The sequence below is a fragment of the Bombina bombina genome, chromosome 4 (genome assembly GCF_027579735.1).
Source record: "Bombina bombina isolate aBomBom1 chromosome 4, aBomBom1.pri, whole genome shotgun sequence".
Taxonomy (NCBI): Eukaryota; Metazoa; Chordata; class Amphibia; order Anura; family Bombinatoridae; genus Bombina; species Bombina bombina.
This window is the reverse complement of record NC_069502.1, coordinates 413,097,314-413,124,126: the sequence shown is the minus strand read 5'-3', so window position 1 is coordinate 413,124,126 and position 26,813 is coordinate 413,097,314. Positions and strand designations below refer to the sequence as shown.

At 41.0% G+C, this 26,813-nt stretch overlaps 1 protein-coding gene across 2 annotated transcripts in view; it reads right to left on the bottom strand.

The window, feature by feature from the left end:
• The window catches only part of LOC128656359 (probable cation-transporting ATPase 13A4), a 355,156-nt gene that overhangs the window by 124,410 nt on the left and 203,933 nt on the right, over positions 1-26,813 (bottom strand). For both annotated transcript variants that reach the window (XM_053710219.1, XM_053710218.1), the window contains exons 14-16: positions 10,741-10,891; positions 9,746-9,826; positions 3,353-3,509 (exon numbers count right to left, since the gene is read on the bottom strand). In XM_053710219.1, the coding sequence (XP_053566194.1) occupies positions 3,353-3,509; positions 9,746-9,826; positions 10,741-10,891 (389 nt within the window). The remainder of the gene's footprint in view (positions 1-3,352; positions 3,510-9,745; positions 9,827-10,740; positions 10,892-26,813) is intronic.

Here is a 26,813-nt window from a genome sequence, read left to right as displayed (position 1 = left end):
AAGCAAAAGAAAGGGGGAGAGAGTGAGAAAGCAAAAGAGAGGGGAGAGAGAGAGAAAAAGAGAAGGGGCAGAGAAAGCAAAAGAGAGGGGGGGAGAAAAAGAGAGGGGGCAGAGAGAGCTAAAGAGAGGGGAGAGAGAGAGCAAAAGAGAGGAGAGAGAGAGCAAAAGAGAGGGGAGAGAGAGCAAAAGAGAGGGGGGGAGAGCAAAAGAAAGCAAAATAGAGTGGGGAGATAGAGAGAGAGAGCAAAATAAAGCAAAATAGAGTGGGGAGATAGAGAGAGAGAGAGCAAAAGAGAGGGGGGAGAGAGCAAAAGAGAGGGGGGATAGAGCAAATGAGAGGGGGGAAAGATAGAGCAAAAGAGAGGGGGGAGAGAGCAAAAGAGAGGGGGAGAGATAGAGCAAAAGAGAGGGGAGAGATAGAGCAAAAGAGAGGGGGAGAGATAGAGCAAAAGAGAGGGGAGAGATAGAGCAAAAGAGAGGGGGAGAGATAGAGCAAAAGAGAGTGGGGAGAGAGAGCAAAAGAGAGTGGGGAGAGAGAGCAAAAGAGAGTGGGGAGAGAGAGCAAAAGAGAGGGGGGAGAGAGAGAGGGCAAAAGAGAGGGGGGAGAGAGAGAGGGCAAAAGAGAGGGGGAGAGAGCAAAACAGAGGGTAGAGAGAGCAAAAGAGAGGGGCATGGCCGGACAGGGCATCGCAATGGGGGTGTGGTCTGGTGGGGGTGACCTACAGGAGCACCATGATGGGGTGTGGCCAGGCAGGGTACCGCAATGGGGCGTGGATGGCCGGGAGTGGCCGTGGCTGCGAGAGAGAGGCAATAGAGGTGGAGAGATAGAGCCAAATAGCAAGGAGAGCATGCTAAAGAGGGGGAAGAGAGAGAGCTGAAGAGAGGGGGCAGAGAGAGCAAAAGTGAGGGGCACCGTGATGGGGCGTGGATGGCCGGGAGTGGCCGTGGCTGCGAGAGAGAGGCAAAAGAGAAGGAGAGAAAGAGCCAAATAGCAAGAAGAGAGAGCCAAAGAGGGTGGAAGAGAAAGCGCCAAAGAGAGGGAGAGAGAGAGAGAGAGAGAAAGAGAAGGGGCAGAGAGAGAGAAAAAGAGATGGGGAAGAGAGAGAAAAAGAGAAGGGGAGAGAAAGCAAAAGAAAGGGGGAGAGAGTGAGAAAGCAAAAGAGAGGGGGAGAGAGTGAGAAAGCAAAAGAGAGGGGAGAGAGAGAGAAAAAGAGAAGGGGCAGAGAAAGCAAAAGAGAGGGGGGGGAGAAAAAGAGAGGGGGCAGAGAGAGCTAAAGAGAGGGGAGAGAGAGAGCAAAAGAGAGGAGAGAGAGAGCAAAAGAGAGGGGAGAGAGAGCAAAAGAGAGGGGGGGGAGAGCAAAAGAAAGCAAAATAGAGTGGGGAGATAGAGAGAGAGAGCAAAATAAAGCAAAATAGAGTGGGGAGATAGAGAGAGAGAGCAAAAGAGAGGGGGGAGAGAGCAAAAGAGAGGGGGGATAGAGCAAAAGAGAGGGGGGAAAGATAGAGCAAAAGAGAGGGGGGAGAGAGCAAAAGAGAGGGGGAGAGATAGAGCAAAAGAGAGGGGAGAGATAGAGCAAAAGAGAGGGGGAGAGATAGAGCAAAAGAGAGTGGGGAGAGAGAGCAAAAGAGAGTGGGGAGAGAGAGCAAAAGAGAGTGGGGAGAGAGAGCAAAAGAGAGGGGGGAGAGAGAGAGGGCAAAAGAGAGGGGGGAGAGAGAGAGGGCAAAAGAGAGGGGGGAGAGAGAGAGGGCAAAAGAGAGGGGGGGAGAGAGAGCAAAAGAGAGGGGGAGAGAGCAAAACAGAGGGTAGAGAGAGCAAAAGAGAGGGGCATGGCCGGACAGGGCGTCGCAATGGGGGTGTGGTCTGGTGGGGGTGACCTACAGGAGCACCATGATGGGGTGTGGCCAGGCAGGGTACCGCAATGGGGCGTGGATGGCCGGGAGTGGCCGTGGCTGCGAGAGAGAGGCAATAGAGGTGGAGAGATAGAGCCAAATAGCAAGGAGAGCATGCTAAAGAGGGGGAAGAGAGAGAGCTGAAGAGAGGGGGCAGAGAGAGCAAAAGTGAGGGAGAGAAAGAGAGTAAAAGAGAGGGGGCAGAGAGAGAGCAAAATAAAGGGGGAGAGGGGGAGAGAGAGAGAAAAAAAGAAAGGGGGAGAAAGAGCAAAATAGAGGGGGAGAGAGAGAGAAGGTAAAAAAAAGAGCGGAGAGAGAGCTAAAGACAGGGAAAGAGAGAGCAAAAGCGAGGGGGGAGAGAGCACAAAAGAGAGGGGGAGAGAGCAAAAGAGAGGGGGGAGGGGGAGGGAGAGAGAGAGCAAAAGAGAGGGGAGAGAGAGAGAGCAAAAGAGAGGGGGGAGAGAGAGCAAAAGAGAGGGGGAGAGAGAGAGCAAGGGGTGGGACCACTGTACTGCAAGAAATGGCCCGTGTGCACGGGCTTTAGGACTAGTACTCAATAATAACAAAAATAATAAATATTGATATGATGACACTCTATACCAAAGAAATATTCTTGCTTTTGGAAAATGACAAAAGCTATTGTTATTTAAGGTGGGTGAATGTGTTTATATTCAAATTCAAATGTTAGAATGAATGTTATTGTAGAACTTTGATTTAGATAATAGAATGTTGATAAGAAAGAATATTCTTAAAAATGTTCATAATTAGATCGAATGTTCCCATTTGAAATTTCGAATGTAACATTCTATTTAACAAATACTATTCAGAAGTTCAATAGTTCATAGGAAATTTAGTAAATTGAAACATAATAAATACAAATATATCAATTTGAATGTTTCTATGTCGAATATTGCATAATTCGAATATTACATTTAAAGAAAGCATTAGAAATACTATTATAAATATATAAATTTGAATTTTTCGATTTCGAATATTGCATAATTTAAATTGAATTATTAGAAAATTTTGAATTTAATATTACATTTAAAGAAAGCATTAGAAATACTATTACATTAAACGAATGTTAGAATGTTGTATAAACATTCGAAAATCGAAATGAACGAACGTGTAAAAATGTATTTCATTTTTCTAATGTTGAGAAACATTCCCCCATCCCTAGTAGGTTTAGACCTGCCTGGCCTATATTTATTAATACTTCTAAGAACTCTACAGTGAGATAATTCTACACCCAGGAGCTGATTAACCAAAACATAAAAACTCCTCTCACTATTTAGTGAACTAGTTTTAAAAGGTTGCATAGCAAGACAATTTGTTTTGTCTCAGTGTAGAGTTCTTTTAAATTGTAAGATTCTGACTTATTACATTCAGGCAATACATTTCTCAAGTGTCATTTTTTATTTCAATAAGAAACAGTCTAGTAATTAAGAAATAAGTTATCGACCTGTATCTGCTTTGCAAAATGAGGCTACCATCTCTGGGGCACCCTTCATGTAGACAGCACGTTCATCACCATTTAGTATCTGTGTGATAACAGACATGCGCTGCAGCGCTGAGGAAAATGGAAACTGCTGTAGAACAGCTATTCCTTCAACTGGGACCTAGCGGAACAGATATTAGTGATTGTTACCTAGAAGATTAAGTTAAAAAAAACAACACAAGTAAATAATGTTTAAAGTGACATAAAAGTGCAATAATACAATGCAGGGGGTCACATGTGTAGCCCAGTTGCAATTCCAGAAATCAAAATTTGATTGGGTCATAGGCAGTCACAGGTGTTTTGTAGGCAAGGAGTCGAGGTGGATGGAAGCAGAGTTGCTGGTGTTAACTCGGCAGGGCTAGGCGTACTATGAGAACAGTTTGGTGGTCTTGGGCATGTCTAGGTGGGGCATGGTTAGCTGAAAAGATACAACAGCTCCAGGGGCAGCCAAAAAATTGCAGCAGTACACTGCAGGTCTGGAGGTGACTTTAAAGGGTCATGAAACCCAAAATTTATCTTTCATGAAACAGAGAGAGAGAATACTATTTTAAACAACTTGCCAGTTTATTTCTATTATCTAATTTGCGTTAATCTCTTAGTATCCTTTGTTGAAGAAATAGCAATGCACATGGATGAGCCAATAGCATGAAGTATATATTTGCAGCCACCAATCCGCAGCTCCTGAGCCTGCCTCCATCAAAAAGCATACCATGAAAATGAAACAAATTAGAAAAAAGAAGTAAATTGGAAAGCTATTTAAAATTGCATGCTCTATCAAAATCATGACATAAAGAAACATAAATTATGCTTACCTGATAATTTTATTTTCTTCTGAAGGGAAGAGTCCACAGCTGCATTCATTACTTTTGGGAAATACAGAACCTGGCCATCAGGAGGAGGCAAAGACAACCCAGCCAAAGACTTAAATACCTCTCCCACTCATTCTGCCAAGGGAACGAGGAACAGTAGGAGAAATATCAGGGTGAAAAAATGTGCCAGAAGAACAAAAAATTACAACCACCTCATAGATAAAAACACGGGCGGGAGCGGTGGACTCTTCCCTTCAGAAGAAAATTAAATTATCAGGTAAGCATAATGTATGTTTTTCTTCTTAAAAGGGAAGAGTTCACAGCTGCATTAATTACTTTTGGGAAAAGAATAACCAAGCTAGGGGACAGTGAATGCAAACAACGGGTGGGTTAAAAAGGCAGCCCCTTCGAGAGGCACCACAGCCTGATTACTTGACACCCTAAAAAATATAGACGACACAGGAGAAAAGCCAAAGCCAAAATAACTGCACATTAGTTACACTGCTGGCAAAGCCGAACTAAACCACTCCCTCCCAGAGTCCGTCAAGCCCAAACAATATCCGAGGAGTCAGCCCCACAGATCAAGACTCCCATGAAGGTACCCGGCCAAGACAAGGACCACTGTCTGCCCTAAAAGGGAGAACAAATTCTCATGAAAAATCCAAAGGATCATTCCACTTTGCGGAACATAGAACAATCCATGGTTGTCGTACAACAGCAACGCCCAGGGAGACGAACTCCCTAGAAACACATGGATCGAAGAAAAAGAGATCCATACACAGGGAAACATGTCCCAAAAAGGACTCGAGGAACACCCTAATATCCCTGACCCAGTACCATACCCAAAGGTACTCCAGGAAAACCATGAGTTCCCCGTTACCTCATATTAGATCTAGACCTGCAAGCTAGACAGCAGTGACAGCAGAAAAAGGATAACTATCCCAGCAGCTAGTAAAGAGTTCTCCAAAAAGAACACCAACAGTCTGAACAGGAACTCCCAATGACCAGCTTCCAGGTAGCAAGCTGACTCACCATTGCTAAACCCAGTCAAAGTGCAATTGGATTCAACTGCAAACCTTCCAAGGACTTACAGCCCTCCGAATATCGGGCTCCAAGGAGCATCCCCTCCCAGCACCGAACATCAGAGAAAAAGAGGACGACATCCAAGACCTCCCACAAAGGAGAAAACCAACTCTAAAGAAAATGGTTAATCCTGCAAGAGTAACCAACCCCCAATCTTCCCTCTAGAATAAATGGTCCCAGCCCAAAGGCTTGTCAAAACCAAAAACAAGAGTCCCAGACTTCCGGAAGAGTAAGGAAGGGTCAACATAGGAACAAAGCCCCCGGTTAGATCGCTGACAGTTACTACAGACGGTATGTCACCATGAGTCAGGATAGACATTGTGCACGGGTACAAAAACCCCTACACGGCTTCTTGTCTAAGGGAGGAAGGCTCTCAGACCCTCAGCATCCATATATCAGAATCCAACATATAGCAGGAGCCCCATAGGGATCAAACCCTCAGCCTCTCGCTGCAGGAACATCACAACTCCCCTACCAGGATTCTGGAATGCAAGAAGGGAAAAGATCCTTACAAGTCAACCCACCAAGGACCCACAGGTCACTCCAAATACTAAGGTAACTCCGAACCCAGAGAACCCTAACCCCGCTCTAGAATAGAAGGGAATAAACAACGGAAAACCACCCTAACATAGAGGAGAGACCCCTCTGCCATATTGCCAACCCAGGTGAAGATACCTGGAGTCCACAGGAACAGCATAAATACTCCAATAGACCAGTAAGGGACCGTCATAAGGACTTAAAGTCTAAGCTGCAAAACGATAGGCATCTCTCACAGAGGCCCAGCCTCTACGGAAAGAGGCCCGCGGGACCACAAACATCTAGTGTGAGATTGAACCATTCACACCCATCCAAGGAGAGACACAGAACTAGGTCAGGGTCCTCGAAAACAGAATCAATCGTAGATGCGACATCCAGAGTAACCCTAAGCTGCCTCCTACAAGGAGGAACGCACCTCTAAAATATGTAATTACCCGACCCAAGAAGGGCGGCCCTCTGTAACCGACCTCGCCTCTTCACTTACAATCCACAAAGCTAGAGTTGCAACGAGGACGGAAAGACACCCGAACGTCGAGACCATGGTCAGACCAAGGGCAATGGAAGGGAAAACAGCCAGAGATCCTTGAAGGGTCTATCTTCCAAAATCTTCTTTAAGCAGGCAAAAGCTGGAGCTTCGCAGCTCCCCACAGAAGGAAGGAAACCCCTGAACACCAACTCATAGAGTAACACAACTGAGCAGAGAAGGAACTTGCCTGCGCATCCAGACCATATGATCCACCCAAGGAGGAAAGGAAGGAAACTCCGCCACTGCAATAAAATGATTATTAGGCTGAAGAGTCAGCGTCTGGAAGAACCTTGAGTAAAAAAGCAAATTATTAATCACACCAGACCACATAGGTCACACACATCTCCTAACTCCAAAGAATGGAATAACGGTTCTGAGTCCCCGAGGACCTGAAAAACCATGATGATGTCTGCAAAAACAGATCCGCATCCCAGACGAGAAGCCCGAACAACCAACATAGATTGGCACTCATAACCCTCCGTACAGAGGGGTTGTATCTAAACAACAGGCCTCATACTTCGGTAGGATCCAAGCCTGGAGTCCAGAGAATAGGCCAAGAGACATTCAGAATCTAACTGGATTAATCAGCACCACATGAACCCTGGTAACAGCCGAAAAAGTATCCGACCAGTACCTGCCTGGTATAAGAACACTCTAGAACTGCCCAAGGTCTAAGAAAATTCATCCTGAAGGATCGTTAAATGAACTATAAAAACATAATTCTATTGTTCAACAAGTGCGCAATTTCCGAGGAAGTGTCCACGTGACCTAAATCGCAAGCATCGTTTCAAAAGAAGAACGTTCATAAAAACGAAAATCTATCAGACTTGAGCTTAAGAAAAACACTAATTAAACACATCCATCCGGATCAAAAAATAAAATGAAGGCCACACCCATCGGGTGAACGCCCAAGGTGAATGAGGAAGACAAAGGGACCAGCTGATGAAAAGCCCCATTCAACCAAGCTCAGAACTGGAACCGAAAAAAAAACAAAGAAAAAGAAAAACTGCAACGTTAAGGAAATTGGCTTTATCCCCAAATGCCATACCTATTTGCCATCCAGCTTCTAAGGCCTCAGATCCCTCGGCCCGCTAGGACTGAGATCCTCCAACATTGCCAAAACATGTCTTAAAAGAACACGAAGGTGAGCCAGCCTATAACGGAAGGCAAAATCATCCCTCGCCGGATCAACTGAAGACCCTGGCCCCGAGATAGGGGCCCCTGAAACCTTAGGGGCCAACGCTTCCCCAAAAGGCCAAACTGAATCAGGCGATGCCACGCTCGATGGGCCCTGGTTAATGGAACACAGACAGTATCTTAGAAATACTTCACTTGGAAGATATAAATTATTCAGCGCCATAGAAATTGCCATGTGGAAACATGCCGTAACCTCTGGAGGAAACAAGCCATCCTCCGGAGGAGTAAAGGCCATAGGGACACCTGTTTGCATAGCCAGGAAATGGACAGGGGCACTCGCTTCACGGGTCATGGAAACCTAGGAGGCGGATTGCTCAACGCACTCTAAGCTCCCTGCATCAGGAGAAGAGAATACTCTAGAACGGCAATCGGAACATAACTGATGGGCATTGATTACCCGGGCCATTTCATATTCATCAAAAGACAAATCCTCTGTATCTAAGGCATCCATGTCGTGCTTATCAGAATCCTCCATAATCTTGGGATTACAAAAATGACAAAAAACTAACTTTAACACCCCCAATGGCTGGGGCACTCACCACCTCCTGTGAACTAGACAACCCACGAGCAAGACTCTCTCAGTCGCACACAGTCAGCATATGGAAGTGAGAGAACGACGTAACCGCACCCGTCACGAGGTACACCATGCCAGTCATGAAAAGGGCGCGCAATCTGGAAAGATCGCGTCATGAAAAGAAGGCCGTTATGTTCCGTAAAGGCCGTGAGCCTTAGTATATAAGAGATATTAACCGATGATTCCTTATTAAGATAAAAGAAGTCCCACTGGGACCCTACCTTGTTTCGTTAACATTACATTCACATATCGAAATAAAATGAAACAATCTTACCGGAATCTACGCCGTGGAACAGGAACACCACCCTTCAAGTATGACAGATAGTAGCCTCGCTTCTGACATAGACTTGAGTGAAGAAAGGTAGGCAGCGAAACTCGTCAAAGCTGATTACCAAGGAGCTGTTAATATGAGTCGGGATAGGTTCGCAGGAAAACTCTCCCTGCATCTCCCGACTCTAACTTTCATCCATGCTCTCACTGAGAGGCTGACAGGATTATTTAAAACTCCAGTCCCATTGCGAAGAGTACTACCCTCCATGAAACACTATCTCGAACTTCTGCCACTTCTCTGCCAACCTCCTGTGATGAAAGGCAAAATATGACTGGAGGATGAGGGAAGTGGGGGAGGTAATTAAGCCTTTAGCTTGGGTGTCTTTGCTCCTCCTGGTGGCCAGGTTCTGTATTTCCCAAAAGTAATAAATGTAGCATGTCCCTTTAAGTACGACACATAGACTAGTTAAAGCAACGTGCTATAATAAAGTCAGCAGAAATGATTGTGCAATGTTAAATGCCGACAGCATATGCTTGGGCAGACATGATTCGCTACAGCGAATCATGTCCGCCCGCCATTTGTTAAATCGGTCCCATGTCTATAATTATATAAAATTAAAAATTGTATGTAATTTAATATAATTTAACACAATAAATATCATTTTAAACATCAGATAACTTAATTGATCATCTTTTACTTTAAACTACAATAATATGATTTTAAATTTATTTCTACTAATCCAGGAAACAATCTTGTTTTATTTAAAATATAAAAGTGAATATGTGCAAAAAATGTTAAAGGGATACTTAACCAAATTTTTTTCTTTCGTGATTCAGATAGAGCATGCAATTTTAAGCAAGTTTCCTATTTACTCCTATTATCAAGTTTTCTTCATTCTCTTGCTATCTTTATTTGAAAAGCAGGAATGCAAAGCTTGGGAGCCGGGCCATTTTTGTTTTAGCACCTGGGTTGCACTTGCTGATTGGTGCTAAATGTAGCTACCAATAAGCAAGCGCTATCCAGGGTGCTGAACCTAAAATGAGTCGGCTCCTAAGCTTTGCATTCCTGCTTTTCAAATAAAGATAGCAAGAGAACAAAGACAAATTAATAATAGGAGTAAATTAGAAAGTTGCTCAAAATTACATGCTCTTTCTGAATCATGAAAGTAAAAATTTGAGTTTAGTATCCCTTTAATGTTTAAAAAAATGGCAATAGGGACGGTCAAGGTATGCTGCTCAAACCAAGTCAAATTAACTTTAAAAGTGTCAAGGCTTTTAAATAAGAAGTCTAAAAATAATGTTAACTTTCACATGTCCATAGCACTTATAGTTTAACACAGAGGCTAACTAATTTATTATACCTGGTTTGCATTAGGTCCTGGTTTCATAATAACCGATTGAGCTGATTCTTCATTGTTATCTTCCTGTGAGTCTTCTATATCCTGTAAAAAATAAATATTTAATTAAAAACGCGAGCAACATTTTAATTGCTACTTTGTTTTAGCTATAATGGTGACTTTTAAATACACATTAAATGTAACAATTAAGATATAAAAATATGATTTTTATTGTACATATGCCGGACGTGTTATAAAATCTAGCTGTTTAATAATATTTTTAAAATTGCCCATTATCAACGATACATCAAATCAGTTCTATAAACTAAGAATTACAAAAAATAAAAATTGATGGATTCAGTTGAGTAGCTTTTACTGCTGATAGTAACACAACAAAATATGCAGAGGCTTTAAAGGATATTGTCTTAGTTATACTCATTGGAAGGTAAATGTTAACAACTAATTACATATTTATTCTGCAAAGATAATACATGTATGTTGTATATAAAAAAGGCCTATACCTTAATAAAATAAAACAGGATTATGAATAATTCATTGACAGTTATTTAGCTAACTTAAAGGGATAGGAAAGTCAAAATTAAAGTTGCATGATTCAGAATGAGCATGTCATTTTAAGACACTTTTAAATTTACTTCTATTTTCAAATGTGCTTTATTCTCTTGATATCCCTTGTTGCAAAATAATATGCACATATCATACACTAGTGGGAGCTGGATGCTTATTCTTGCCTGTGCACATGTGTCTCATGTGATTGGCTAGCTAGATGTGTTCAGCTAGCTGCCAGTAGTGCAAAGTTGTTCCTTCAGCAACGGATAACAAGAGAATAAAGCAAATTTGATAACAGAAGTATATTGGAAAGTCTTAAAATGGTGTGTTCTATCTAAATCATGAAAGAAAATGTTGGGGTTTCCTGTACCTTTAAGGATCTATAGTGAAGATTTATTTATGTATTTTAAAAAAATATTAAAGATATGGTAAAAAAAAAAGGCAAATTTTACCCAGCAGGTAAATTCAAACATCTTAAGGTCTAGTGGGTCTCCTTGAATTTTTCCATCCAACACAATTAGTGAGTGACAAGAGGCCATTGCTCCAAGCAGAGGTCCCCAGGGTAAGGAGGTGTCAGCCAAAAACATGATTACATCCTGAAAACTAATTTCAAGTAAATAAATAATAAATACAAATCAGAACATGTCATGCAGTACACAGACTTACTTAGCATTTGACCTTTCTCACATTTTAACTCAGTATATCCTCCTGATTCACAGGAACAGATCACTTATTCACAACGTACTGACCCTCTAGCCTTATACTTTGGTGGTAGCAAACAGAATAAGAACTGAGGGCAAACAAAAAAAAGCTCAAATTACTCATGCTTTATTAGAGAATAACACACATTTATTATTTCATATTTAGTGGTGGTTCAAGAACAAAACTGGTGAAAATATATGGAGCTGTTTGACAAAACATTAAGTCACTGGGTGTAAGGTATGTTTTGCAGTAAAAACATTGTGATTCCCTGCAATTAGTAGGGGTTCTAGACTGAGGAATTTGGGGGTGCAAAAGAGTTTCAAAGCTAATATTGCTTCCTATATTATTTTTAATCCTCTTTCTTGCTCCTTTAACTCTTTCCTTAATGTGCCAAGGGTAATGGAGATGTAAAAAGGCAATACCATGCAGACCCAAGGCTCTGAGATTTTGGGGCATCAGAGTAATAATCGAGGTGCATGGCATCCATTCCCCAGAACATTCTTAAAATCACAATTGCCTTCAATAATCTAAAAAAAAAACTTCATTAATACTTTTAAAGCAGAACCTGGACGCATTAAAAATTATATTATAGGTTTTTCACAGCATAATACGGATTGTGGAATTTTCTTTGCAAGTAAAGCTTGTGAGATTACAGTGTTTAAAGGGACAGTAAACACCAAAATTGTTATTGTTTTAAAAAGATAGAGAATCCCTTTATTTACCGTTCCCCAGTTTTGCATAACCAACACTGTTATAGAAATATACTTTTTTTTATCTCTGTAATTACCCTGTATCTATGCTTCTGCTGACTGCCTCCTTATCTCAGATCTTTTGAAAGACCGACATTTCAGGCAATTAGTGCTGACTCTTAAATAACTTCACATGCATGAGCACAGTGTTATCTATATGAAACACATGAACTAACAAAATGTTGTTGCTCCGTGTTTGACAGGTCCTGACAAAGCAATGAAAAATATAACTAACTGGCATCTTGGATGAAATATGCTTTCTATCATTTGCCTGTCAACAGATTTATGATCTGAAACTGGGAATTTGTTTAAAACAGTGGAGCATGATTGCAAATTGAACAGGGATTGGGTGCACCATATCTGGGGCATGGACCAAATATTGTCTTAAAATGAGATGGGGCTTCTAAACATTGTGACTAAAAGTGTAAGAATTTAACAGATTTCTAGCACAGTAATCACTACTGTAGAGTTTTCATTTATCAAACATTGCTTTTATTTGGGTAGCAAGGGGGCCTTGATATCTATGACTGCAAACTTTACATCAGTGTTACAACTGTGCAGCATATCCATTTTTAAATGTGGAACATACAAGTGGACTGTAGGGCTAAAGTATTGTTTTGAAATTGTCACAAAAAATGCAGTGGTATTGAAAACAATGCTTCACTATTTAGTATGGAACAGTTCTGTCTATAAATACCTTGAAAAATGCAATATATTTAGCAGGCTTACATGAAAGAATATTCAATTTTAGGCTAAAAAAAATGTGACTCTGGGTGGTTCAAACAGAGCTGGTGTTCATGCTTGCAAGTCCAGAGGTATGTTCCATGGAGAAGTAAAAGTCCTAGATTGTGGAATAACACTTTCAATGGTCCTGGACAACAGGGTGCTTTTTTGCTGTTTTGATTCCCGATACAGGAACTGGAATTAAACCATTTTTAAAACAGAAAGTACCTATCTTTCCTATACGATTAATTATTCATCCTCTCCCCTTCACCAAATGGATGAGTGGAAGAATTATGCTCCAACAAAGGAGCTTTTAGTAGATCCTTTAAAGCCCCATATTACTTGGCAAAGTAAACCCCTGAATTGCTCTTCAGAAATAATCAGGTCCACTATAATCTCTATCACAGAAAAAGTAAGAAATACCACTGATATTTTCGATGAGAAACTTTAAAACCCTATCAAAAGATAGCTCAAAAGCCTTATCTTCCATTAATATAAATAGTCTAACAAACAATTGTATTATCTGACCAATTAGCATACATAATTATATATAATAGTATTATATTAAGTAGCCCTCAAACAAATTATTTGTATTAACTCCAATATGGAGGTATGCATGACAATATATAATACTGTTCTTTCTGAAGTCTTTGTACTCTAACTTAATTTTATATTTAGGTATTGACCTTTTAATGTCCTACACTTAATTGTAATATTCTAATTACTTTTTTATTAGTACAAATATCCACATGTAATTCACATAAGGCACTGGCAAGTCCCTTAATCTGTAAACATTAGCCGTTTTCAATCTTGGTTGATGGGCAGATACCTTGTTGGGTTCTGAAGCACATATTCAAAAAATATTTATTTGTCCATATTTGTTTAGAGAAGAGAACAGCCAATAGAATGCGAGCTCAATCTGATTGGCTGATTGGATCAGCCAATCCGATTGAACTTGAATCTGATTGGCTGATTCAATCAGCCAATCAGATTTTTCCTACCTTAATTCCGATTGGCTGATAGAATCCTATCAGCCAATCGGAATTCGAGGGACGCCATCTTGGATGACGTCACTTAAAGGAACCTTCATTCGTCGTCTAGTCATCGTTGAAGAAGGATGTTCCGCGCCGGAGGTCTTGAAGATGGAGCCGCTTCTCGTCGGATGGATGAAGATAGAAGATGCCGCTTGGATGAAGATGTCTGCCGGTCCGGATGTCCTCTTCTGCCTGGATAGGATGAAGACTTCTGCCACTCCGGATGTCTTCTTTTGGGGGGTGGTATTGTGGGGTTTTTTACAGGCAAAAGAGCTGATTTCTTTGGGACATGCCCCGCAAAAAGCCCTTTTAAGGGCTGGTAAGGTAATAGAGCTGTTAACTTTTTTAATTTAGATTAGGGTAGGGAATTTTTTTTATTTTGGGGGGCTTTGTTATTTTATTAGGGGGCTTAGAGTAGGTGAAATTAGCTTAGCTTAAAATTCTTGTAATCTTTTTTTATTAATTTAGTGTTTGTTTTTTTTTTGTAATTTAGTTTAGTTTATTTAATTGTAGGTAATTGTAGGTACTTGTAGTTAATTTATTTAATTTATTTATTGATAGTGTAGTGTTAGGTTTAATTGTAACTTCGGTTAGGATTTATTTTACAGGTAATTTGGTAATTATTTTTGCTAGGTAGCTATTAAATAGTAAATAACTATTTAATAGCTATTGTACCTAGTTAAAATAAATACAAAGTTGCCTGTAAAATAAATCTAAATCCTAAAATTGCTACAATGTAATTATTCGTTATATTGTAGCTATATTAGGGTTTATTTTACAGGTAAGTATTTAGTTTTAAATAGGAATACTTTAGTTAATAAGATTTAATTTATTTTGTTAGGTTAAAATTATATTAGGTGTTAGGGTTAGGGTTAGACTTAGCTTTAGGGGTTAATACATTTATTATAGTAGCGGCGAGGTCCGGTCGGCAGATTAGGGGTTAATACTTGAAGTTAGGTGGCGGCGATGTTAGGAAGGGCAGATTAGCGGTTAATACTATTTATTATAGGGTTTGCAAGGTGAGAGTGTGGCGGTTTAGGGGTTAATAACTTTATTAGAGTGGCGGCGAGGTCCGGTCTGCCGATTAGGGGTTAATAAGTGTAGGTAAGGTAGCGGCGACATTGGGGGGGGCAGATTAGGGGTTAATAAATATTATGTAGGTGTCGGCGATGTTAGGGGCAGCATATTAAAGGTTCATAGGGATAATGTAGGTGGCGGCGATGTGCGGTCGGCAGATTAGGGGTTAAAAAAATGTATTATAGTGGCGGCGATGTGGGGGGCGTCGGTTTAGGGGTACATAGGTAGTTTATGGGTGTTAGTGTACTTCAGAGCACAGTAGTTAAGAGCTTTATAAACCGGCGTTAGCCCATAAAGCTCCTAACTACTGACTTTTTTCTGCGGATGGAGTCTTGTCGGTAGAGGCTCTACTGCTCACTTCAGCCAAGACTCTAAATACCGGCGTTAGGAAGATCCCATTGAAAAGATAGGATACGCAATTGGCGTAAGGTGATCTGCGGTATGGAAAAGTCGCGGATTGGAAGTGAGCGTTAGACCCTTTCCTGGCTGACTCTAAATACCAGCGGGCAGTAAAAAGCAGTGTTAGGAGCCCTTAACGCTGCTTTTGACGGCTAACGCCAAACTCTAAATCTAGGCGTATGTTTGTTATTCATATTTTTAGAGTAGGTGGTAGTTTATCTTGGCAAAGGTAGCTATTCGAAATACCAAAATAAAGGTGAATTGCAAACCATTAAATACACTCCAGCAGGTAAAATGAACCATTGGGAACACATTAAAGGTGAAAACAGTTTAAAAATACAATGGCCCTTCAACTCTGCTACGTAGTACACATACACATTTAGCAATCTCTGTTTCATGTATGCTGTATTTACATAATTATATAGATATTTAATAGCACTCACTGTGTCCTAACAGAATATATTTGCAAACACTAAGGAAATATTTGTACGACGTGAATTTAAAATCACTAATTAAATATCACAATATCTTTATTGGAGGCAGACCAACCTTCATTTGTAAATAATCTGCCTGGTATTTATACAAAAGTAATTCCGAAGACAAATGTATCGCTTATATACTAAGCCTTGTAACTATTGTACAGTCTGCCTGAAACACCCAGAAGAAGACAACACCCTAGTTTATGATCTAATAAACATTAGAAATAAAATATGTAGATAGGTTTACCAGATGTCCTTCACAAAAATACTAAATGACCACTGGGTGACCAGGTAAGTGGGGTTATATATCATATATCATATGCTTACTTGCCCTCATTAAAATACAAAAAAAATCACCCTTCCCCAACCCATTTTGGCTTAGTGACTTCATATGAATGCAGCTGTATCTTAAAAGTGTCAATTTGGTGTCCTTTAAAAACTAAGCTAACACTCTGCTGACTTAAAGGGACATTAAACACTAAATAAATGCTAGATAGAATGATGCATTCAAAAAAAGATTAGTCTGAGAATAACATCTAGATTTATTTTTTAAAGCTATTAGCTGTTTAAATACTGAAAAAATAAGTGTAAACTTTTATTGTCTGTAAAACAATGGGGGCTGTCATGTTGTAACTTAGGTTACCTTCCCTGCCAATTAGGGACAGTTATAAACAGGTCACTAGAGTGTGCAGCCAATGGCTGTGTGGAATATAACAGTGTTCTGCACTTCCATTTCTAATAGGAACTGAAAAGCTCACAATTTCATAGTGGAATTACAGGAAAAGGGGACAAATAAACAATGAAAATACATTGCAGAGTTTGTTTTATATATTTGATTTATCATGTTATATTACCATCGCAAAGTGTTTAATGTCCCTTTAAGGAAAAATTGACTGTTAAAGGGAAGGTATACACCAATTTTCATATAACTGCATGTAATAGACACTACTATAAAGAATAAGATGCACAGATACTGATATAAAAATCCAGTATAAAACTTACTTAAAAGCTTTCAGTTTAGCTCTGTTTAAAAGGTTACTGGAACATCCACTGCAAGTGGGAAATAGCAGACCCCCCTTCCTTTGCATATGAAAAGAGGCTTTACACAAACAGAAGCAAGCTGGAGTATGTATATGTCAGTATTCTACTAAAATTTTGAGGCTTGGTTAGGAGTCTGAAAATCAGAGCAAAGTTATTTAAAAAGTAAGCAAAACTGTCCATTTTAAAAAAAAAACAAAAAAAAAAACTGTATGGGCTATATAAATGGATCATCTATAAAACATTTATGCAAAGAAAAATCTAGTGTATAATGTCCCTTTAAAGGGACAGTAAAGTAATTATTAGACATTCATGATTTAGGCTTTAGACAGAGCATAACATTTTAAACAACTTTACAATTTACTTGTATTATTTAATTTGCTTACTTCTCTTGTTATCCTTTACTGAAAGATGTATCTAGGTATGTTTAGGAGCAGCAAAGAACCTAGCTGCTTATTGGTGGCTGAATATATATACACAAATTGTCATTGGCTCACCCAAGTGTGCAGTTAGAAACCAGTAGTGTATTTCTGCTACTTCAACAAATGATATTAAGAGAATGAAACAAATTTGATAATAAAAGTAAACTTAAAAGTTGTTTAAAATTGTATATTCTACCTAAATTATGAAAGAAAAATTTGGGGTTTCATGTCCCTTTAAGTGTCCATGTATTTTTGTTTGTTTTTTTATTCAGATTTTATTGGACAGCCAGGGAAAATACCACACTGTCCAGTTCAGTACTGGACACCTGGCAACTCTACCTCTAGAATCTGAGAGAAAGGAAGGAAAGTATGTTAATTTTCTGGTAAACAGTATTTGAAAGGGCATTATTTTTTACTTTGTCATACCTGAATGATGATTAGGGTTTATGAAAATGCAGTTGAAAGACACTTTTCAATCATTATTAAATAAAAAAATTATTTTTTTTGTTCTTATTAGCCCATGTTAAAAATGTATCACATTTTTATGATTAGGTTAAACCAATAAAAACCGAAGACGGCACTCTTCTAAAAATAAATCCATTTTTTTTTTATTGTTAATGCAGACATTTTACTTTCTACCAATTTCGCCATGAGTATTGATCTTATGAAATAATGAGCAATCAGACTTCAGTGGTGAGGTTTCCAAAAATTACCCAGGATAGTGTACATGCATAATATAATTTGTATATTACATTTAATGTGCCTTTAAACAAATATATTTATGTATAGAAATTCATCTCTAGATGATATCAGGAAAAAAATAGATTATATCAAGGTGAAAAAAAACTTCAGCTCAATATCAGAGCCCTTTATTCCACTCCTACTGCTTCGGTTCGGGGTCTAGGCTTCCATTCCTCCCCATTCCTAATCTTGAACAGTACTAGACAAGGCTGTCCTCTGTCACCCTTATTATTTGCCTTGGCAATAGAACCCCTGTCTGACAAATAAGAGCTGATCGTCAGATGAAAGGAGTCACACTATTCGGTACCGTACATAAGATAGCTTTGATCGTGGACGACATCACTATATTCTCCCCGGACCCCAAACACACTATCCCTAAGCTTATGGAAATCCTAGACTTTTTCGGAGCCCACTCTTTTTATAAATTTAATCTTTCTAAAACAGAAATCTATACTCAAGGCATATCACGTTCCCAGCTACAACCTCTGCAATCCAGGTTTAACTTCACCTGGTCGGAGAAATTTGTCTTACACCTTGGAGTTAAACTCTCAGGTAGTTTCGCCCATGTAATTAAGGACAATTATCTCCCCCCTCCTGTCGGAACTTAGAGCTCTCAAAAATAATTCTGGGCTAGGCAGAATTGCCGCTCTAAAAATGTCTCCCTTACCTAAATTCACATACCTATTTCGGTGTCTTCCAATTAGAGTTCCCAAACATATCCTATTACGATTCCAATGCGACCTAACAAAATACATTTGGCAAAACAAGCCCCCCAGAGTGGCACACATAATCCTCCAAATCCCTAAATATTTGGGAGGGTTGGCGTCACCTTCTGTGATTAGGTATTATGAAGGTGCTATGCTCACCCATGTGGCGCAATGGGGTGTTCAACACTCCCTGAGCAAATGGAGAACAATGAAACAAGCCTCCTTGTCTCACAATATTCACCTCCGTGACCTAATATGGACCCCACCACACTGTCAGAGAGAATTAGATATATTCAATCCCATAGTTTGTGACTGTCTTACCATGTGGGACAAGCTCAGATATCACTCCTTAGTCGCACCGCATCCTTCCCCCATTAATTCCATGTCTGGTTTACTTACCAGAAACACACCCAACAAATGGACCCAATTAGGCGTCAATAAGGTCTCTGACCTGTGGTCTTCCTCTTCTCAAAACCAGCTTAGACACATCTCCCAACTAGGGGACTGCTCCCAAGTCCCGCCTTACCTACCTTTTGAATACCACAGAATTAAGAGTTTCTTACTCAGTTGGGGCTTTAAACTGGGGCTATCTCATCCGACCATGCCTTGGAAAACCATCTGGAACAAGGGTCATAGACTACAAAGGCCTCTATCCTTGCATTACACATTAATCGGGGTAGACTCGCCCATAAAGCCATTGCCACATCTTTAGCACTGGAAGTCCCTACTAGGAAACCCAATACCCCCACAAATTTGGAAACACACCCTAGAACGCACTAAAAAAGCAATTAATTGTATAACCTTGTATGAGACCTATTATAAAAGCTTAGCTCATTAGTATTATATTCCCTCTAGATTAGCCAGAATGTTTCAGAACGCCTCTCCTGACTGCTGGAGGGGCTGCAGACAGAGAGGCAACACTATGCAAATTTGGTGGGAGCCTCCTAAGATTCGCCCCTTGTGGAATATATGTTTCCTTGTTCTCTCCAACATGGGCATTGCCTTACCCAAGACCCCTTCCACTGCACTCCTACATATAGGTACTCACACCTTGCCAAAACACCATGCATACTTATGTATCTACCTTTTTACGACTGTCACAAACTCCATTGCTATAGCCTAGAAAAAGGCCATGCCCCCAAACTGGTCTAGAATTCTTAATACCATAGCATTCATCTATACAATGGAAAAATACATTTTCTATCAGTTAGGCCATTCAGACCTATTTGAACTAGTTTGGGCTGACTGGAAAGAGAAATATGACATGGCATGGAAACCTAATGTTTTATCTACTGACTGACTTAGTTCAATCTGACAGGGAACGGACCTCTTGTTAGTTCTCCCTATCCCTAGCTATGTATATAACACTACCCACTTCCCCACCCATTTCTTCCCCCCTCCCCTTTTCTCCCTCAATCAACATATTTTAAATACTGTGATCATATTTTTCTTCACCTATACTACCTCCATTGTCCTCAATGTTGAGGACCAAGTAATTGGTTATTATACTTATAGGTTCATCTGTTGGTGTCTCGATGGTTAAAAGACTTATGATACTTGTATTCTGTTGGATATTATCTGTACTTTGATGATCTACACCAATTTTTTTTCACTGTTTGACAACTGTGTTGATTCCTCAATAAAGCTTTTGAAAATAAAAAAAAAAAAACAACAAAAAAACTTCAGGTCAAGACGGAATACACCCAACAGTTCTAAGAGAATTTAGCACTGTCATAGCCAAACCTCTGCTCTAAATTTTAAAAAAACTCGTTATCCTCAGGCAACTAAAAAATAACAACTAAGTTACAAAAAATAAAAAACCACAGTATCAAAAATAAAAAAGAATTACACCTAATCTAATAGCCCTATCAAAATAAAAAAAACATAGCCTACAATAAACTACCAATGGCCCTTAAAAGGGCCTTTTGCAGGGCATTGCCCCAACAAAATCAGCTCTTTTACCTGTAAAAAAAATTACAAACAGCCCCACACAACCAAACCCCCCAAATAAAAACCTATCTAAAACATCTAGGCCTAGATTTGGAGCTTTGCGTTAGAAGGGGTTCGTTAGCTACGCGTGCATTTTTTTGGCCGCACCTTTTAAATACCGCTGGTATTTAGAGTTCACAGAATGGCTGCATTTTCAGTGCGTTAGGCTCCAAAAAGGGAGCGCAGAGCATAATTTACCGTCACTGCAACTCTCAATACCAGCGGTGCTTACGGACGCGGCCAGCTTCAAAAACGTGCTCGTGCACGATTCCCCCATAGGAAACAATGGGGCAGTTTGAGCTGAAAAAAAACCTAACACCTGCAAAAAAGCAGTGTTAAGCTCCTAACGCAGCCCCATTGTTTCCTATGGGGAAACAGTTTCTAAGTCTGCACCTAACACTCTAACATGTACCCCGATTCTAAACACCCCTAACCTTACACTTATTAACCCCTAATCTGCTGCCCCCGCTATCGCTGACACCTGCATATTTTTTTAACCCCTAATCTGCCGCTCCATACACCGCCGCAACCTACATTATACCTATGTACCCCTAATCTGCTGCCCCTAACACCGCCGACCCCTATATTATATTTATTAACCCCTAATATACCGCCCCCAACGTCGCCTCCACCTACCTACAATAATTAACCCCTTCTCTGCCGACCGGACCTCACCGCTACTATAATAAATGTATTAACCCCTAAAGCTAACTCTAACCCGAACCCTAACACCCCCCTAAGTAAAAACATAATTTATGCTTACCTGATAAATTTATTTCTCTTGTAGTGTATCCAGTCCACGGATCATCCATTACTTGTGGGAAGTTGCAAGAGGATCACCCACAGCAGAGCTGCTATATAGCTCCTCCCCTCACTGCCATATCCAGTCATTCGACCGAAACAAGACGAGAAAGGAGAAACCATAGGGTGCAGTGGTGACTGTAGTTTAATTAAAATTTAGACCTGCCTGAAAAGGACAGGGCGGGCCGTGGACTGGATACACTACAAGAGAAATACATTTATCAGGTAAGCATAAATTATGTTTTCTCTTGTTAAGTGTATCCAGTTCACGGATCATCCATTACTTGTGGGATACCAATACCAAAGCTAAAGTACACGGATGAATGGAGGGACAAGGCAGGAGCTTAAACGGAAGGAACCACTGCCTGTAGAACCTTTCTCCCAAAAACAGCCTCCGAAGAAGCAAAAGTGTCAAATTTGTAAAATTTTGAAAAGGTGTGAAGCGAAAACCAAGTCGCAGCCTTGCAAATCTGTTCAACAGAGGCCTCATTTTTAAAGGCCCAGGTGGAAGCCACAGCTCTAGTAGAATGAGCTGTAATCCTTTCAGGGGGCTGCTGTCCAGCAGTCTCATAGGCTAAGCGTATTATGCTCCGAAGCCAAAAGGAGAGAGAGGTTGCCGAAGCTTTTTGACCTCTCCTCTGTCCAGAGTAAACGACAAACAGGGCAGATGTTTGACGAAAATCTTTAGTAGCCTGTAAGCAAAACTTCAAGGCACGGACTACGTCCAGATTATGCAAAAGACGTTCCTTCTTTGAAGAAGGATTAGGACACAATGATGGAACAACAATCTCTTGATTGATATTCCTGTTAGAAACCACCTTAGGTAAAAACCCAGGTTTGGTACGCAGAAAGTACCTTGTCTGAATGAAAAATCAGATAAGGAGAATCACAATGTAAGGCAGATAACTCAGAGACTCTTCGAGCCGAGGAAATAGCCATCAAAAACAGAACTTTCCAAGATAAAAGTTTAATATCAATGGAATGAAAGGGTTCAAACAGAACTCCCTGAAGAACTTTAAGAACCAAGTTTAAGCTCCACGGGGGAGCAACAGTTTTAAACACAGGCTTAATTCTAACCAAAGCCTGACAAAATGCCTGGACGTCTGGAACTTCTGCCAGACGCTTGTGCAAAAGAATAGACAGAGCAGAGATCTGTCCTTTTAAAGAACTAGCTGATAAGCCTTTGTCCAAACCCTCTTGGAGAAAGGACAATATCCTAGGAATCCTAACCCTACTCCATGAGTAACTCTTGGATTCACACCAATAAAGATATTTACACCATATCTTATGGTAGACTTTCCTGATGAAAGGCTTCCGAGCCTGTATTAAGGTATCAATGACTGACTCGGAGAAGCCACGCCTTGATAGAATCAAGCGTTCAATCTCCATGCAGTCAGTCTCAGAGAAATTAGATTTGGATGATTGAAAGGACCTTGTATTAGAAGGTCCTGCCTCAGAGGCAGAATCCATGGTGGAAGAGATGACATGTCCACTAGGTCTGCATACCAGGTCCTGCGTGGCCACACAGGCGCTATCAGAATCACAGATGCTCTCTCCTGTTTGATTTTGGCAATCAGTCGAGGGAGCAGAGGAAACTGTGGAAACACATAGGCCAGGTTGAAGAACAAAGGAGCTGCTAGAGCATCTATCAGCGTTGCTCCCGGGTCCCTGGACCTGGATCCGTAACAAGGAAGCTTGGCGTTCTGGCGAGACGCCATGAGATCCAGTTCTGGTTTGCCCCAACGATGGACCAGTTGAGCAAACACCTCCGGATGGAGTTCCCACTCCCCCGGATGAAAAGTCTGACGACTTAGAAAATCCGCCTCCCAGTTCTCTACGCCTGGGATGTGGATCGCTGACAGGTGGCAAGAGTGAGACTCTGCCCAGCTAATTATCTTTGAGACTTCTAACATCGCTAGGGAACTCCTGGTTCACCCTTGATGGTTGATGTAAGCCACAGTCGTGATGTTGTCCGACTGAAATCTGATGAACCTCAGTGTTGCTAACTGAGGCCAAGCTAGAAGAGCCTTAAATATTGCTCTTAACTCCAGAATATTTATTGGGAGGAGTTTCTCCTCCTGAGTCCACGATCCCTGAGCCTTCAGGGAGTTCCAGACTGCGCCCCAACCTAGAAGGCTGGCATCTGTTGTTACAATCGTCCAATCTGGCCTGCGAAAGGTCATACCCTTGGACAGATGGACCCGAGAAAGCCACCAGAGAAGAGAATCTTTGGTCTCTTGATCCAGATTTAGTAGAGGGGACAAATCTGAGTAATCTCCATTCCACTGACTTAGCATGCATAATTGCAGCGGTCTGAGATGCAGGCGCGCAAATGGCACTATGTCCATTGCCGCTACCATTAAGCCGATTACTTCCATGCACTGAGCCACTGACGGGCGTGGAATGGAATGAAGGACACGGCAAGCATTTAGAAGTTTTGATAACCTGGACTCCGTCAGGTAAATTTTTATCTCTACAGAATCTATAAGAGTCCCTAGGAAGGAGACTCTTGTGAGTGGTGATAGAGAACTCTTTTCCACGTTCACTTTCCACCCATGCGACCTCAGAAATGCCAGAACTATCTCTGTATGAGACTTGGCAATTTGAAAGCTTGACGCCTGTATCAGGATGTCGTCTAGATACGGAGCCACCGCTATGCCTCGCGGTCTTAGAACCGCCAGAAGTGAGCCCAGAACCTTTGTAAAAATTATCGGGGCAGTGGCCAACCCGAAGGGAAGAGCTACAAATTGGTAATGCCTATCTAGAAAGGCAAACCTTAGGAACCGATGATGATCTTTGTGAATCGGTATGTGAAGGTAGGCATCCTTTAAGTCCACTGTGGTCATGTACTGACTCTCTTGGATCATGTGTAGGATGGTCCGAATAGTTTCCATTTTGAATGATGGAACTCTGAGGAATTTGTTTAAGATCTTTAGATCCAAGATTGGTCTGAAGGTTCCCTCTTTCTTGGGAACCACAAACAGATTTGAATAAAATCCCTGTCCTTGTTCCGTCCACGGAACTGGATGGATCACTCCCATTACTAGGAGGTCTTGCACACAGCTTAGGAATGCCTCTTTCTTTATCTGGTTTGCTGATAACCTTGAAAGATGAAATCTCCCTTCTGGAGGAGAAGCTTTGAAGTCCAGAAGATATCCCTGAGATATGATCTCCAACGCCCAGGGATCCTGAACATCTCTTGCCCACGTCTGGGCGAAGAGAGAAAGTCTGCCCCCCACTGGATCCGTTTCCGGATAGGGGGCCGTTCCTTCATGCTGTCTTGGGGGCAGCAGCAGGCTTTCTGGCCTGCTTGCCCTTGTTCCAGGACTGGTTAGGTTTCCAGGCCTGTCTGGAATGAGCAACAGTTCCCTCTTGTTTTGAAGCGGAGGAAGTTGATGCTGCTCCTGCCTTGAAATTTCGAAAGGCATGAAAATTAGACTGTTTGGCCTTTGATTTGGCCCTGTCCTGAGGAAGGGTATTATCCTTGCCTCTAGTAATGTCAGCAATAATTTCCTTCAAGCCAGGCCCGAATAAGGTCTGCCCCTTGAAAGGAATGTTGAGTAATTTAGACTTTGAAGTCACGTCAGCTGACCAGGATTTAAGCCATAGCGCCCTACGCGCCTGGATGGCGAATCCGAAATTCTTAGCCGTTAGTTTAGTCAAATGAACAATGGCATCAGAAACAAATGAGTTAGCTAGCTTAAGCGTTCTAAGCTTGTCAATAATTTAATTCAATGGAGCTGTCTGGATGGCCTCTTCCAGGGCCTCAAACCAGAATGCCGCCGCAGCAGTGACAGGTGCAATGCATGCAAGGGGCTGTAAAATAAAACCTTGTTGAATAAACATTTTCTTAAGGTAACCCTCCAATTTTTTATCCATTGGATCTGAAAAAGCACAACTGTCCTCAACCGGGATAGTGGTACACTTTGCTAAAGTAGAAACTGCTCCCTCCACCTTAGGGACCGTCTGCCATAAGTCCTGTGTAGTGGCGTCTATTGGAAACATTTTTCTAAATATAGGAGGTGGGGAAAAGGGCACACCGGGTCTATCCCACTCCTTGCTAATAATTTCTGTAAGATTTTTAGGTATAGGAAAAACGTACACACCGGCACCGCATAGTATCTATCCAGCCTACACAATTTCTCTGGAATTGCAACTGTGTTAGTCATTCAGAGCAGCTAATACCTCCCCAAGCAATACACAGAGGTTCTCAAGCTTAAATTTAAAATTAAAAATCTCTGAATCAGGTTTCCCAGAGTCAGAGATGTCACCCACAGACTGAAGCTCTCCGTCCTCATGTTCTGCATACTGTGACGCAGTATCAGACATGGCTCTAACAGCATTTGCGCGCTCTGTATCTCTCCTAACCCCAGAGTTATCGCGCTTGCCTCTTAATTCAGGCAATCTAGATAATACCTCTTACAGGGTATTATTCATGATTGCAGCCATGTCCTGCAAGGTAATCTCTATGGGCGTCCCTGATGTAATTGGCGCCATATTAGCGTGCGTCCCCTGAGCGGGAGGCAAAGGGTCTGACACGTGGGGAGAGTTAGTCGGCATAACTTCCCCCTCGACAGAACCCTCTGGTGATAATTCTTTTATAGATAAAGACTGATCTTTACTGTTTAAGGTGAAATCAATACATTTAGTACACATTCTCCTATGGGGCTCCACCATGGCTTTCAAACATAATGAACAAGTAGGTTCCTCTGTGTCAGACATGTTTAAACAGACTAGCAATGAGACTAGCAAACTTGGAAAACACTTTAAAACAAGTTTACAAGCAATATAAAAAACGTTACTGCGCCTTTAAGAAACACAAATTTTCCCAAATTTTTAAATAACAGTGAAAAAATGCAGTTATACTAACGAAATTTTTACAGTGTATGTAATAAGTTAGCAGAGCATTGCACCCACTTGCAAATGGATGATTAACCCCTTAATACCAAAAACGGAATAACAAATGACAAAAACGTTTTTTAAACAGTCACAACAACTGCCACAGCTCTACTGTGGCTTTTTACCTCCCTCAATACGACTTTTGAAGCCTTTTGAGCCCTTCAGAGAAGTCCTGGATCATGCAGGAAGAAGCTGGATGTCTGTGTCTGTAATTTTTGCTGTGCAAAAAAACGCCAAAATAGGCCCCTCCCACTCATATTACAACAGTGGGAAGCCTCAGGGAACTGTTTCTAGGCAAAATTCAAGCCAGCCATGTGGAAAAAACTAGGCCCCAATAAGTTTTATCACCAAACATATGTAAAAAACGATTAAACATGCCAGCAAACGTTTTAAAATACACTTTTATAAGAGTATGTATCTCTATTAATAAGCCTGATACCAGTCGCTATCACTGCATTTAAGGCTTTACTTACATTACTTCGGTATCAGCAGCATTTTCTAGCAAATTCCATCCCTAGAAAAATATTTTAACTGCACATACCTTATTGCAGGAAAACCTGCACGCTATTCCCCCTCTGAAGTTACCTCACTCCGCAGAATATGTGAGAACAGCAAAGGATCTTAGTTACTTCTGCTAAGATCATAGAAAACGCAGGCAGATTCTTCTTCTAAATACTGCCTGAGATAAACAGTACACTACGGTACCATTTAAAAATAACAAACTTTTGATTGAAGAAATAAACTAAGTATAAAACACCACAGTCC